Source organism: Centruroides sculpturatus, unplaced genomic scaffold, assembly GCF_000671375.1.
Source record: "Centruroides sculpturatus isolate CEXI.00-Female unplaced genomic scaffold, Cexi_2.0 scaffold1863, whole genome shotgun sequence".
Classification (NCBI taxonomy): Eukaryota; Metazoa; Arthropoda; class Arachnida; order Scorpiones; family Buthidae; genus Centruroides; species Centruroides sculpturatus.
Window position 1 is genome coordinate 52,733 of NW_019386200.1, and position 17,456 is coordinate 70,188.

The 17,456-nt window shown below is 31.8% G+C and overlaps 1 protein-coding gene across 1 annotated transcript in view; it reads right to left on the reverse strand.

The window, feature by feature from the left end:
* LOC111614054 (voltage-dependent calcium channel subunit alpha-2/delta-3-like) overlaps positions 1-17,456 on the reverse strand; it is a gene marked incomplete at its 5' end in the record, with an annotated part of 57,862 nt that overhangs the window by 4,585 nt on the left and 35,821 nt on the right. Inside the window, 2 exons of the mRNA XM_023355432.1 lie at positions 9,741-9,799; positions 12,490-12,542. Of these exons, the coding sequence (XP_023211200.1) occupies positions 9,741-9,799; positions 12,490-12,542 (112 nt within the window). The remainder of the gene's footprint in view (positions 1-9,740; positions 9,800-12,489; positions 12,543-17,456) is intronic.

A 17,456-nucleotide genomic window follows, 5' to 3' on the forward strand; every position in this document is an offset into this window, starting at 1 on the left:
AAACGTTGTGTCTTTCATGATATTTGACCACTACGCATTGTGGTGATTAAGAAAAGCCATAACGCATTCTAAACATTAGCTGATGCAACCACAATATAGGATCATATGATGCACAGTGGTTTGTAACTTTAAAATATGGATGCTAGGCTCAAAACTTTTTTATTTACAATTTTTAATGCCAAAAACATTAGTTCTACAAGTTTTCCTAGAAATTTAATTTTCATACTTAAAAAAATTTCAAAGAAATAAAATATATGGAGAAAAAAATACACATTTGTTTCTTTTGTTTTGCTAAAAAGTGCTAAAGGTCTAACTACGTATACAGTGGGTGATCGGTGAACGGACATAATTCGTTCCAAGACTTTGTTTGCTATCTGAATTGTTCGTTAACCGATTATTATCGATTTACCAAGGTTTTTATGGGAATTTGATTAATTTGTTCTGGAGATCCCAAAAAATAAAAAATATATATACTTTCTTACTATGTTTATTTATATGTAATAATAAAAATGCATATATACACAGTCTTGCATTTTTATTAGTCATGTTTTTTTCATTTGTGGGGGTTAAAGAATCAGTCTAATGTCAATTGCTTTTCTCTCTTCCTCAGCATTATTCAGAAGTAATTAATAGCATTGTAATTGTAGAGATCCTCAAGGCTATTAACCTCAATCTGGTTTGGATGCTATCCAAAGACCGCTGTTTTGACATCCTCCCACTTCTTCTAAAGATCTTTAATAGCAGATATCGGCATTAATTCTCTTTTTTCAGAAGAAAACATATCTTACCGAGTTTCTTGGTGTTCTTCATTCAAGAGTTATTGGTGTTCTTCTGTCGTCATGTCCGTTTTTGGTTCCATTATGAGCTTTTCAATGTTCTTTATTTCTCAGATGTGATTTTTGTTACTCCTTTAGCTGCTTGAGTCTTCTTGATTATACAGTATCTTTCTTAGAAAAGATTGAACTGCAGCCTACTGTAGACCTGTTCAAGCCATACTGCCCAGCAACATCAAACATCTTCTGCCCACTCTCTACCTTTGCTATTATACCCTAACCTATTGAAAATAAAAACCGACGCAAAACTTAATGAGTGCCCACCTGACAGTCTTGCAAATACTATAAAAGAATTGTTTCTGTCAGAAAAATAAAAGGCTGGAATTACAAGGGAGAGTTTTAAAGTTTGAAGGAATATATCAGAATATTCCAATTAGTATATACCGGGTTGAGTGTCAATGTTGACGTCTGAAAAGTGTCGAAATTGTTGCCTGAAGACAAGGGAAGATTAATCGGTATTCATTACTTTACATCACTTCTTCTTGTGTTTGTTCTGTGAGGTATTTGTTGACCGAACATAAAAGTCTTTCACAAAAGTGTTCGTTATCTGATTTGTTCATTAACCAATCACCCACTGTACTTGCAGGTGCTTGATATACTATACACAATAAAATAAAAATCAGCTGCTAAAGTTAAAAACCACTGTGTGATGGATTTATTATGGTTAAAAGTCACCACACATTCTGAATGTTAACTAATAACAAGGTGATGATAAGAAAATAAAACTTTCTTTTTCATTATGATTTATTTATCTTCAATCTTATATAAGCAGGTAACAAAATTATTCACCACATAAAGAAATTTAACTTGGTTACTTTACAACATTTAATTATTCATGCATTTTATGTTCTTTGAGTGATAATTGCATTTTTATCAATACAGTATCTTTTACAGTGACACATTATAAACCCTTGCTTACTTCCAGATGTGGATGCTGAGCAAAGTGTTAATAAAGTTGATGGTATGTCCTGAATGCTAATAAAGTTACTGTAGAAATTGTAAATTCATTATGAACATAAAGTCGATTAAGAAGACTTTCCTTGTTTCCTAACTGATAGAGACCTGATGGATTAATGCTCATAACAACAGCTAAAACATTTCTGGGAGCTGCACATCCCCTAGCAACATTAGGCACCCTAACTAAAACAATTGAACCAATTTCAACCGCAGAAAATTATCCTAAATTGAGAGAACTTTCCGAGCTCAAGCTGAAGCTGGAATAAAAAAAAAATAAGATGAACGATTCTATGACGCAGATCCCTCTACTATTATTGTGAAATAATAATCAGAACAATTCTTACTGTTTTTGAAAATTTTAATAACTAAAATGTCTTAGGATTTTTAGGCTTTATCAGAGGTATTAATTTCCATCTGATATGGAAATTAATGGCTCAATGGCATGAAGGTTGAGAAAAGTGAAATCCTATTCAGGTGTAATATACAGTAATACCTCGGTTTTCAACCGTTGACTTTGGTTATCGTTGGTTTCAGATTTCGCCGATTGTTTTCAGATGGATTATCGACGAAAACTGAAGTATCACTATGTCCCCCCATGTACCTAGCATCAATCTGCATAATTTCTTTAGCTTCTGTTGTCCTATCCTAAAACCCTCCAGTTATAGAGGAAAACAGAGTGGTTTTAGGCTAAAACTTTTTCCAGTGAAATTTGTGGAGCAATGAGTAATAGCATCAGAACACAGGGTAGTTTTACCCTAGATTTATATCCTAAATATAAGACTACCCTAAAAACTGGTCAAGAATGAACACAATAGAAACTCTGCAAGTGTTTGCAATGCACCCGTTGACAAGTTACAACCTATCCTTTGTATCATGGTTGCATCAGCTAACGTTCAGAACGCGTTATGGCTTTCTTAATCACCACAATGCATAGTGGTCAAATATCATGAAAGCCATGACACGAATTTCACTTTGTGGTTGTTTTTTTTGCTCAATGAGCATTTCGGTCTTTGGGCCTAATATAGATATAGTTATTTTATAAAATAGCTTTTTATCCTGTTTTCAGTTTAATCATTATACATACTATACTGACTTACACTGGACAAAGCTAATTTGCCCATCAGAAGAATTGAACATACAGTACATGAACTCTTGGCTGCACACTTATAAGGTTATCAATTTACTGTTACCAACTCAAGGCAACCAACTGAAACTATACAGGGTTGCTCAGCATCCGACAATTTCTGAAACATTGTTTTAGACTTTAAGGCTTTGTATGCATCTGTTAAACTTGAGCTTTGTTTTTGCTGTTTGTGGGATTGGCTTATGTTGAGAGTTTCAAACAATGCATGCTATAAATAAATTCTTGAATTCTCCAAAACACTTTGTTACACCTCTCACTTTCAGTTGGATGGAGAAATATTCCTTCAAAAAAGAGGGGTACCTATGGGTAGTGTTCTGTCTGGAGAAATAGTTGAAATTGTGTTGTCTCTCTTAGGGCCATTGTCATTCCTAAATTTCTCTCCCATATTGAAATATATAAAAGATACATTGATGATGTATGCATCATCTGGTAAACTAAGCCTAATATATATAAAAGCCTATACAAGCCTATATAAAAAAAAAAGACTTTAGCATGAATGACAATCTGTATGGTCTCACCATTGAATTAGAGCAAATAAAGAAGCTCACTTTTTAGATATCAGCATCTCCTTTAATGGTAATGGATACAACACTAAAATCTACCATAAACCAAGCTTCAATCTCATAAACATATCAGCCAACTCCAATGATCCATACAACTACAATAAGATAGCCATTAGAGCACTTATTAGAGTTACAATGTATAAACTGTTTAGCAGTATAGCATGATTGCAGTGGTAAAATAGTACCTACATTAGCATGTACTATAGAAGAAAATCTTAAAAAGATATTGGCTAGGAATATAGCAACTGCAAACAAAAATTTAAAATCATAAACACATAGTAGTTGACTATGACTCAGATTGAGTACAACTTACAAGATCATAATGAAACAATTAAATATCAGTTTAGCCTATAAATGCAACCAAACTTTATACAAACTATTCAACAACAGTAAGGATAAGACTGAAGATAGCAAAACGCCTGGAATATATTCCACACCACTGTATGACAACAGATTCAATATAAATCTGTCGAGGTTGATCCCAACTTACCGATTAAAGTAAATCGACCGACATAACGTAAAAAACATGACACTTTTATTAACTAGCAGATTAAATTCTAACTCCATCTTACAATGTTTTTTTTAACGAGCGGTATCACAGTTCGTGGAACGTAGCGTAGGGTCGNAACCGCAGAAAATTATCCTAAATTGAGAGAACTTTCCGAGCTCAAGCTGAAGCTGGAATAAAAAAAAAATAAGATGAACGATTCTATGACGCAGATCCCTCTACTATTATTGTGAAATAATAATCAGAACAATTCTTACTGTTTTTGAAAATTTTAATAACTAAAATGTCTTAGGATTTTTAGGCTTTATCAGAGGTATTAATTTCCATCTGATATGGAAATTAATGGCTCAATGGCATGAAGGTTGAGAAAAGTGAAATCCTATTCAGGTGTAATATACAGTAATACCTCGGTTTTCAACCGTTGACTTTGGTTATCGTTGGTTTCAGATTTCGCCGATTGTTTTCAGATGGATTATCGACGAAAACTGAAGTATCACTATGTCCCCCCATGTACCTAGCATCAATCTGCATAATTTCTTTAGCTTCTGTTGTCCTATCCTAAAACCCTCCAGTTATAGAGGAAAACAGAGTGGTTTTAGGCTAAAACTTTTTCCAGTGAAATTTGTGGAGCAATGAGTAATAGCATCAGAACACAGGGTAGTTTTACCCTAGATTTATATCCTAAATATAAGACTACCCTAAAAACTGGTCAAGAATGAACACAATAGAAACTCTGCAAGTGTTTGCAATGCACCCGTTGACAAGTTACAACCTATCCTTTGTATCATGGTTGCATCAGCTAACGTTCAGAACGCGTTATGGCTTTCTTAATCACCACAATGCATAGTGGTCAAATATCATGAAAGCCATGACACGAATTTCACTTTGTGGTTGTTTTTTTTGCTCAATGAGCATTTCGGTCTTTGGGCCTAATATAGATATAGTTATTTTATAAAATAGCTTTTTATCCTGTTTTCAGTTTAATCATTATACATACTATACTGACTTACACTGGACAAAGCTAATTTGCCCATCAGAAGAATTGAACATACAGTACATGAACTCTTGGCTGCACACTTATAAGGTTATCAATTTACTGTTACCAACTCAAGGCAACCAACTGAAACTATACAGGGTTGCTCAGCATCCGACAATTTCTGAAACATTGTTTTAGACTTTAAGGCTTTGTATGCATCTGTTAAACTTGAGCTTTGTTTTTGCTGCTTGTGGGATTGGCTTATGTTGAGAGTTTCAAACAATGCATGCTATAAATAAATTCTTGAATTCTCCAAAACACTTTGTTACACCTCTCACTTTCAGTTGGATGGAGAAATATTCCTTCAAAAAAGAGGGGTACCTATGGGTAGTGTTCTGTCTGGAGAAATAGTTGAAATTGTGTTGTCTCTCTTAGGGCCATTGTCATTCCTAAATTTCTCTCCCATATTGAAATATATAAAAGATACATTGATGATGTATGCATCATCTGGTAAACTAAGCCTAATATATATAAAAGCCTATACAAGCCTATATAAAAAAAAAAGACTTTAGCATGAATGACAATCTGTATGGTCTCACCATTGAATTAGAGCAAATAAAGAAGCTCACTTTTTAGATATCAGCATCTCCTTTAATGGTAATGGATACAACACTAAAATCTACCATAAACCAAGCTTCAATCTCATAAACATATCAGCCAACTCCAATGATCCATACAACTACAATAAGATAGCCATTAGAGCACTTATTAGAGTTACAATGTATAAACTGTTTAGCAGTATAGCATGATTGCAGTGGTAAAATAGTACCTACATTAGCATGTACTATAGAAGAAAATCTTAAAAAGATATTGGCTAGGAATATAGCAACTGCAAACAAAAATTTAAAATCATAAACACATAGTAGTTGACTATGACTCAGATTGAGTACAACTTACAAGATCATAATGAAACAATTAAATATCAGTTTAGCCTATAAATGCAACCAAACTTTATACAAACTATTCAACAACAGTAAGGATAAGACTGAAGATAGCAAAACGCCTGGAATATATTCCACACCACTGTATGACAACAGATTCAATATAAATCTGTCGAGGTTGATCCCAACTTACCGATTAAAGTAAATCGACCGACATAACGTAAAAAACATGACACTTTTATTAACTAGCAGATTAAATTCTAACTCCATCTTACAATGTTTTTTTTAACGAGCGGTATCACAGTTCGTGGAACGTAGCGTAGGGTCGACTGGTCGTCTCGGCAGCTAGTCCAGAAGTAGTTCATCGGCTAACGCTCCGGGCAATTTACCGCCTTACAGAAATGTTGACTATTAGTTCGCGACAAGAAGAAGTTCGCGACCGCAACAAATCTAACATATATAGACTCAACAAATAAATCCTTTCCTTGACACAAAAATTCAAAAAGAACCAATATGATATTAGTAAAAACAAATACAGTACAGCTCTAGCACAATATGCAAGAGAGCAAGGGGTTTCTCCACAATGGGCAGAAGCAAAGCTTTTAAATTGCACATTCAATAACCATAAACTAAGAACCATGGAGGTGTTTGAACTATTTGCTGCAACACTTAAAGGAAGCTCATTAACAGTACAGAATCCATAACAGTATATCCATATCCAAGGCATCTATATTAGGTAACTCCTTAAAAAATAGCACCAACCAATAATACATGCAGCAATTTATATCTTGCCAAATAATTTAATTTTTTAGTTTTTAAATTATATTATTTATTAGAGGCTTTTTAATATTTTTGTTCATAATTATTCATTTAATTTGTTAGAACTACATAATCTTTACATAAATATAGTAAAGTAAGACCCTGTTTAGCAGTTAGGATGCATTCCTAGACAACAAAGTATTAAATGAAACAGTGTTAAACGAGTAAATAGGGAAAAAGGAGCACATGACCAACAATAAACAAATTTTAATTTAATTTTAAGTTATTTTTATATTAGTTTGCATAATAATATGTTACATAACACACAATTCCACGAAGACTAGCCACCAAGTGACCAATCACTAACACTTTATAATGGCTATTATCCAATAAAATAATAAAAAAATTTTACACCAATACTAATGTATTTGCTTTTGGTTGGATAAAAACGGACTCAGAAAAATTTTGTCATCATGATGATGAGTGTGAGTGTTAAAACCACCCCTAGCTGCCAATAACTAATATATTTCTGATTATGTATATGCTACTATGAAAATAATGGGTTTATAAATACCATAAATATCATATCATAATTACATGAAAATATGAAATTAAATTATTAAAATTGTAATGAACAATTTGACTGGTAGTGGCTGTTTTAGGTAGAAAATTTAAAAAGATGTACAGTACTTGAAGAATAAAATAAAAATTAATTTTTGAATATATTATTTCTAATAGCATTTTATGAAAACTTGAGAACTGGCTAGTTCCTATTGATAAAAATTGCAATGTAATCAAAAATTTAAAATTCAAAATGGTTAAAATGACCAGTTCAGCCATTCTAGTGTTAAAAATAATTATCTAAACATGGAAAGGACTTTCATGATTATGAAGATAATGATAATTATTCTACTCCTACCAAGAATTATACATAAGAAGAAATCAGAAAGACAAACAACTCTGGATATATTCTTCAAGAAATTTTAAATGTTAATTACTTCAGAAACTTATTGTTTTAAAGACACTCCTTAATGATGAAATAAATAAGATGAATAATAAACATTTTAATTATTTTTGGATGTTATAGAAAAATTAGATGTAATTTAAATTTAGGAGTGAAAAAATAGTATTTCCATATTTCTTTAAATCTCTGTTATCACACACATTTTATGCAAGAATGCATAAAATGTGCATATATTACAAAAAAAAATTTATATCTGGAATGTATTATTGCATTAAAAAAAGTTATTGTACCATCTATGAGGGAAAGATTATGATTTTAGCATAAATGGAAACTGGCACATTTTCCTGGAACGATCTGTCACATTTATCAAAGTGTCTCCAGATGTGAGAGAACGATGATAATGCAAAAACTTTCCCCTGGTTCACTCCAGAGAAGAGTTTTTATGATCAGGTGTGACTGATCATAAAAATGACCAAGATAAAGGTGGCTTGACCTTTGACCTCCTCAGCTTCTAAGTATGAAAGGAGAAGGAAGTCAGATTAGAAAATAAAAAGACAGTTTAGCTTTAAACACTCTGAAACTAAGTGGAAATCAAGATCAAGAATGCTCCAGTAGTCACTGAAGTTCTCAAAAGATTGGCAGAGATTGAGACCTAAGCCTTATCAGAAGGCAGAGATCAGAACATTTTTCCATCAAAGAAAGAGAAAAGAACTACCATATAATTTATTTTAAAACTTTAGTGTGTGTGTGTTTTGAGAAAATTATACTTCTTACTCAAACATAACAAAATTTAATTTTTATTTATAATGATGCAGATAACCATCTTAGAAACACAATAAAAACTAAAATTTGAAACTGTTAAGCTAATAGCCTAAAAAAGTAAAAATACTGGTATATACAAAAAGATTATTTTGTAGCTTTATGCTATATTTTTCTACATATTAATTTAAGTTTAGTTTAATCTCTTCCTTCTATCCTTTGTCCTATTGTTCTATTTCCTTCTAGAACTTTCTTATCTTAATCCCTATCCCTCGGGTGGGATGACCAGTTCTGAGAAATGGTGAAACAAAGGAGTGAGCAGGACCCTGAGGGCAAACAGAGAAGGGACAAAGGAATTCTCTTGCGGAAAAAGGGAACTTTATGTATAGAAGAAGAAGACAAGTCAAATTTTTGGAGATTATCATGTGGCATCCCACCCAACAGCACACATAGTGAAAGTATTCCAACAAAATCCTGGGTATTTCTGTTTCTATCGTATGTATTCCTCCTTCGTCTCCTTTTCTTCCATTAGTGTAAAGTTAGTGTATAAGATTAGTTTTAAGCTCGGGCTGCATCTTATCACGATTGGGATCGGTACTGCACATTTAGATCTAACGAATTATTGTCTTAGCAGTAAATTCGCATACGATTGTAATGTATTGTGATGTTGGAATTCTCAATCAAGAATCTATATATGTATGCGAAATTGTTTAATTGTAAAAATATATAATTTATCATTTTTACCGTATCCTGTCTGCCTTTGAGGTAATTTTAATTTTGCGCACTTTTCACAATTTAACATAATTAAGGTAAGAAATGTAAGCAATTTCAACTATTATATTGCAAACAAATAGCAACTAAATGTTTTAACTTTTAAAAGCACTGAAATTAATGATGATCTGACAACAATTGTGTGTTATTGACATGTTGAGGCTGACATAAAAAGAAATTATAAATGGAATATTTACTTGAAGATAATAACTTTAACCGAAACTCTTATTACAATAAGCAAAATTTTATAAGCATAGCTTAATTTATATTTTGGTACTTGCTAATTCTGATAACATTTAACAATTAAAAACAATATCTGCAATTATAAAAGCAAATTCTACTGTATTTGTAAAATGGATAATCAGTATCACTTTATGAGTATACTGTATTATAGGTATGCTCACATTTTTTATTATATATAATTTTATAAAATATAAAGTGAAAATTTTGTCATTTTTCAACATGTTATTTTTATCAATTTTATCTTACAAGTTATCTTAAAAATATTTTAAGACTTTTATTTAAAATATTGATTTCACATTTCAGAAAATTAAATGAAACTTACCTGTTGCACCTACCCATTCTCCTATCCATAAGGAATATAAATTATACTGCACCAAAAATCTAAACAATAATATGTTTAATATTTTAAAATTATCTGATTATTGCAAAATGTAAAATTCTATATTAGCTTATAATATATTAATTTCATAAATATATTTTCCTCATCAAAACACCAAGGATTTGAATGAATCTCAAATAGATTTGAATACTAAGAATTTAAATGACTCTCATAGACACAAAGTGCTCAAGAAACAAACAGGATAAAAGTTGTTTTGATAAAATTGAAAGTTATTCATATTAGATAGGAAAACTGAATTGTAAAATCTTATATAGGGTGTTAAGAAATTAGACAGACAAAATGAAATAGGTGATAGAAAGATCAACGTTTAATTTTAGTCACAGGTATGGTTTCTCAAATGGGATCCCAGTTGATTTTTTTAACCTGGAAAATCCCTCAAATTTCTTAAAAATTCACTTTCTTTCTTATTTTGTGTTAAGGTTGAGGAATTTTGCAAATAGAAAGCATAATTAACTCATTCACTGTCAGAATACATTTGTATTTATTAATTTTAAACCTAACTATTAGTTTTTTTTTAAATTTTTGCTTATTATGGCATGTCACAAATGGTCAATAATCAATACGTAGCTTATTTGTGGCAGGACTCTGAAAATTCTTTACTTGTCAAAACCTGTAATATATGGAATAATTGTGCTTATGCTGTCTTAATTTTTAACCATGCCCAGTAGCTTCAATAAATGCATAACACCAGGTTGTGCAAATTGGGCAAGGATACAAATGAGTACGAAGTCTGCAAGTATGAAGGTTTTCTTCGTAAACCTGATTATTAAAGACAAATAAACTGCCAAATTATCAGGTTGTAAGCTTGATGCCACTATTAAAGCAGCTGAGGTAGACAAATCAAGAATACTAGAAAGTAAAAGAAGTACTACAATCTTAAAAACAAACTAGAAATCTTCCATGCTATAGGTGAAAAAATACATAATATCTGTCTTCTCTTAAATGAGTTAAACACAATTCCACTCATATCAATTGAATCAAAAAGGGCATTCTCGGTAGCGAAACTTTTCATTATTAAAATAAGAATCAGATTGAATGATCGGAGTATTGATCATCTTTGCTTTTTAAAATCTTATTATAAAAAATTTACAATAATATTTTGTATTATGTTTTATTTAAAAAACAAAAATTACCTTTTAAGTTAGAAATTTGATCTAAGTTTATTTTTTTTGTTAAATTTTCAACTCAATTCAAAGCTTTTTTTTTTTGTTTTTGTTGTTGTTGTTGTATGCAGTTTCCAGCAAACTTTAATAAATTTTTTCTATTTTTGAAAATTTATACATAATTCAAAGGTAATTTTTAATTTATATTTTACACAGCATTATTATGATTTTGGAAGTTGCAGAACGTATTAAATTACTTTAAAAAATGAAAAATAATTATATCATTTGATTTCAAAATATTTTGTATATCTTAAAAATAATTAATTCTATCCTGAGATTTCCTGTGATTCCAGGAAATAGTTCACAGTTTTCCTGAAATCCTGGGACAAGCAAATGACTGGGAAATGAGAAACCCTAGTCACAAGTAATTTTAATCCTATTAACTGGGGATTACTGAAGCTTCCCTCATGCTCCTAAACTTTTTGTAATGGCTATTGCCCTATGATGATTAAAAATACCATACAGAGAAACCCGACATTATTGTTAAATATTTATTAAAGTTATGCATGGAGTGATGTTAATTCACACTGTTTTAAATACCACTGTAAAACTCTGTGCTGGATACTCTTCAGAGCTTAAGCTTTGAACAGTTTGACAGTGAAATTGGTGTTGCAACTGTTCATGTAGCATAGTCTAGACATTAACAATATTTATCCCAATGATTTGGGTAATAACTCATGTGCTTGTTGAGAGCTATTGGTCTGCATGTTGAATCACTAGTTCTTTAAAGTCACCAGTTCTAATTGAGTATGGGAACACGCAAAAGGTTTTTATTCACAACATTTGTTCAATGTGCAATCCATTTGCATCAATTATGTATTCAAAATGTCTTACAATACAATCCATTTGCACATTGAACAAATGTTGTGAATAAAAACCTTTCACATGTTCCCATTTTGTGTTTCTTGTTCTTCATGCGCCATTTTTCACCTAGTGGTAAAAATTCAAACTAAATATTTTTTTTGCATTTCCTTTTCCCCATGGTCCATATAACATATATACCAAATCATCAAAATAAATCCACAAGAACAGGCTCTAGACAGATCTGAGTAGCGCAACTTTGATTATAACCACCCTGTAGAATATTGCAGTTTGTGATATATTAAGATATAGAAAGAAGTCACAAAGAAAACTTGAAGGAATAAATTAAGTCCAATTTATTGTATTCAGCATGATTTCTGACACTATTATTTATCATTTTCCCCTGTTTTATGGAAAAATCACATCAAAAGGAACATCTGTAATCTTTTATTTGCCTTAAAGAATTGCCTTTGGTGTTCTAGTCTTTCCATAAAATATGAAAAAAAGAAAACAAGCATCAGAAATCACTCTGAAGTATAATACATTGAGGAAGTGTTTAATCTGCACGTACTGAGGCATGATAAAATTTAATTAATCAAAAAATAATAGAATACAAAAAGAGATATTAGATGCTTGTTTACTAATAAAATTTTAATAAATAATAATTTAATTTTTATCTATCATAATTATTTAATTATAATACTTACAATGTTATTTTCCCCCAGAACCATAATATTGCATTTTTCAAAACACTAAAAGGCTAGAAAAAATTTGTAAAAAAGTTATTAGACAGATAAACATTTAATTCTATGCATTCTGAAAATAAACAGAATTTTCCAAATAACTATTTATAATTTTCTAATTTACTGTTGTCATATTAATCTTGGTTTTTTGGAGCCTAATGCTTATTGAAGCCCAATGGGAATCCATTTTTTGATAATACAAATAATACTATAAATTATCATTATGATATTATTATTAATATTAACTATTTTTTTACTGTACTATAAATGCTCATTGTTAATGAAAAAGTATTAAAAATGTATGCTAATAATTAAATTTTTGTGGGCCTTGATACTTGGGGGCCCAGGGCTTAAGCCCTATTAGTTTCTATATAGATCTGCCCCTGGATATAGTAACCAGAGTTAAAACGGTGTTGTGACATGCTGCTTAAATAAGTTTTCATTAATTTTAGTTTTGAAAAACTTCTTTGTCATTGCCCGTAAAGTTAAAAAAATGAGGCATGCTGCAATAAACCTATTTGAGGCTGCGGTGTGAAATAAAAGTAGTTCAGCAATTTCGCTTATAGAAGTAATTTCTTTTACCTGACTATAAAAACACATTTTAAATTGAAGCACTTGAGATCAAAACTAGGCGAATATGCCAATTGTAATAATTCTGGTTGTTCCAGAATATTTTTATCATATGATGTGACAAGATATGCAGGCGAAAAGCACTTGAAAAGTGTACATAATTGTCGAATGGATTCAAATCTAATAGTTAATTGGTTAATTATTACATCCAAAATTTTTTTACAAATGATTTTACAAGTTTTTAGTTTGTCCTTTATAACTTGACACTCTCATGATTCATGTGCCTGGAGCAGTTTGCTCCAACTGCTCTACAGTAGCTACGCCTCTGTATTTCACAATAGGATTTATACAAAATTTAAAAAGAAAAAACAGATAGTGCAGATATCAATGTACATACCAACCTCCATATATAGGAGAGATGGGTAGAACCCCATGTAGCCGTTATCCATATGGTCATACGAAATTTTTATATATTAAGTTTTGTTTTGTATATTCTATCCTATCCTTTGTTCTAAGTTTCTTCTAGAAACTTCTTTCTTTACCCTCCTTGCCCTTAGGGAAGGATTAGTCTTCCCCGAATTTCGAGATGAACAAAAGAGCAGAAGGGACACCTGAGGACAAACAATCCAAAGTGAGGACACTTTTGTATTCGGGGCCCAAGAGGAAGGAAAGGGCAAAGCAGAGCTCCGTACTAGGGGAGAAAACTGAGAATTCTAAAAAGTCGTAAGGCTACACACAACACTTAACACCTCAATACTACTTCCAGCAGTCAAAAGATTTTAATATTCATTAGAATATTAAAATCTTTTGACTGCTGGAAGTAGTATTGAGGTGTTAAGTGTTGTGTGTAGTATATCTTTCCAGTTTACATGTGTTAATTTTTTGTCCAAAGTCGTAAGGGTCTAGAGAATGGAGAAAAGAGTCGTAAGGACATTGACCAGAGAATAGAGGATATTAATTATTCTTCAAAAAAAGGGATCACTACACAAGAACATCAAGGACCGTAAACATGCACCATACATAAGAACATCAAAAACGTTAAATGTACGCCCTGCACAAAAAGCATTTTTCACATAAGGACAACCTGAGTATTTCTAATCTACACTTATTCTTCTTTCTTACTCTCCTATATTCTTTTTGTTTTCCTTAGTTTAAGTTAGATATAGTATTAGTTATAAGTTGGTTGATTGATCAAACATTTGTTACGCGTGATGTGTATTCCAAATTGTAAGAGGACCAAGAAATTTCCTCATGTTGTAAATATAGTAGAATTGAAATTTTATATAGTTGGGGTCCATACTGTAAGAACCTGGTTGGAGAGAAATAAAAAATACTTTGTAATATAATTAATTATCCTTTTGTTTGTAACCGTACATTCTCTCTATAGCAACCTTCACACCCAGGTAAAAGATTAAAAGAACATGATGCTGTTACACGTCTTAGACATAAACAATTACCATGACATCATCACACCAAACAAACAGGTTTCAAAATAGATACAAACCAGATTAAAATTTTACACAATGAAAATGACATACAAAAGAGAATTTAAAGAACACTTAGCAATCTCAAAAAGTTTATATAAGGGAAATCTGTTAAACACATGTGAAGGAATAAAAATCACCAAGAGGTGATAGGATATCATCTCTTGATTGTGGGTAATACAGTGAGCAATAAATCTGTTGGCCACACAGGGCCGGTGTGAAACAGGTTCAGTGCATTCGCTGGAATCTGGCCCTGCATTCTGAAAGATTCCACAGTGTACAAAGACTCATCAGACATTTTGCAGGACCCCCTCTATAGTAGATTGAATATTCGGTAGTAAGTAGATTCGGTAAGTAGATTGAATATTCGGTAAGTAGATTGAATTCGAAATGCCTTGAACGAAATTGCCAACAACGCATCTGACAAGAAATTAAAAATTGAGATTTTGTCTATAGTGCGAAAGATAAATGAATTTGAATTTATTGCCAGTCTCATCATTTGGTATGAAATATTATCAAAAATTAATATCATCAGCAAAGTATTGCAAAATCAAAAGATGCAAATAGATTTGGCCACGAAGCAACTAAAGGTCTGAACGTATTCTTTGCAGAATACAGAAATGCAGGATTCAGCAAAACCATGATCACAGCAAATAAAGTTGCAAAGGAAATAGACATAGCATCAGATTTCAAGTCACCATACAGGGGCAAAAACGGAAATTATTTGATTAAGAAGGACAGGATGAATCATCGATGATCAGTGACAAAGAATACTTCTGTATATATTACTTTTTTAAAATAATAGATACTGCATTGGTATCATTTAAAAGTAGATTTGAATTATATGCAAATCACCAAAATATTTTTGGCTTTCTATATATTGTGAATTTGGATAACGAATATTTATTAAAATGTTGTCAAGATCTTCACTTACATTTGGAAGGAGATATCAACGGAACTGAAATGTTTGAAGAGATTAAGATGTTCTGATCAAAACGCAAGCCATTTAGCTCTAAATGGGATAAAATATATTATAAAAAACAATCTTTCAGAAGCATACCCAAATTTATTAATTGCATTACAAATATTGTTAACTACGCCAGTAACCGTAGCTTCAGCTAAATGTAGTTTCTCGCAGTTGAAACTAATAAAAAATTATCTTCAATCATCAATAAGCCAAGACAGATTTACATCTCTGTCTATTCTTTCAATAGAAAGCGAAGTAGCAAACTCAATCAATTTTGATGATGTAATCAAAGACTTTGTGGCGAAAAAAGCGAGAAAAATTATGTAATATTCATCTTACAAAAAATATATATAACATCCTTTGTACTTATAATAAATAATTCCTTATTGTGAAATTTAAGTATAGGATTTGAATGTATTCTGGCCCTGCAAAATTTTTGAACTGGGCCCCGCATAAGGTCACACGACCCTGTTGCCACAAGATGGTTACACTAGAACAACATAAAGCTTACTTTTAAAGACTAATAGTCTATTATAATAGCATAAAACATTTATAATCTAAAGAATCTTTTTTGTATTACAGTAGAGCATCGATTATCCGACTCAATTGGGGACTCAGGTTGGTCGGATAACTGAAAAAATCGGATAACCGAAAAGAAGGAAAAAATACATTATTAGTATAGTATATTAGGATATTAGTAAATCCCATGTAATTAGTTTATTAGTATATCGCTATTAACCAACTTTGCGTTGAATTTTCATTGATGTTTAGCCTAACAAATTTTTTTCTAAAATAATAATCATCGCTATTGTATCGTTAAAAATTATTTTAAAATTATTTTATTGCTCACAAAACAAACAACCACTCATAATTAGAAAATTAAATCTCGTTTAAATATTGGCCTCCCTTCAATGGTCGAGCCATTGATGCCAGCTAAAACACGCAAAAATGTAACAAAAATAATATTGTGAAGCCCAGGATTTAAAAAGGCTGAGAATCGAATAATTTCTATTCATTTCAAACCAAAACGATTTTTTTAAAGTTAGGGTTAACTCAAAAAGGAAAAAACAACCGACAAATTTTCTCATAAAAATCGCTCATAAAAACTCCTTTCCCACCACAATACTTCCCTGTAGAAGATGAGTTAACTGTTGTGTCATATTTAGTCACTTCACCCACCATTGGTCAAAGAAGATCATCACCTATGACGTACAGGGAGAGATCTCGTGAAGATATCCCCCCATATAAAAGAAACTGTAAAACCACCGACGGGGGGACAAGTTTTCCTGAACTGTGAGTGTGAATCACCTGCCTCTCGTCGCCACCGTCTTCTAAAGACTTTGATTATGACTTGAACTCGAACTATAGTTACGAGCCCAGGATTCGGACTCCGAGATCGTCCTGAACCCTTCAACTTCTACAACTCGAGGTATTTATCCTACACGCAATGATATGTAAGCTCTCTCTCGCTATTTGAATATTCCAAACTCGCGGTTAGGGTCGCGACAAATGAACGATATGGATTGAAATTCCCGAGGCAAGGGATCTGTACCTTCGACTCCGTAAATAATTAAATATGTATAAATGTAAGGAATAACCAGAATAAACGGGTATTTTGTTAACGAACTTGGATTGGTGTGCATTTCTTCCGACATTTTCCACTCCATACTGAACCCGAAGTCCTCGACGAGATCGCTCGTGATAATTCCCCATCCATCCGCGTATCTATCCGCGATAAATTGATAGATTGGTGTCAGATCCTGACAGGTGAAAGAATCTAACGATCCTTTCTCCTAACCCTTTTTTCCCATCCTTTAGACAAGCGAGACCGGACCTCAAGGTCTTGAGTCGAGTAAGTGGTAGGAGAGGGACATCCTCGTAAACATCCTACCCCCGATTAGTCTCACAAT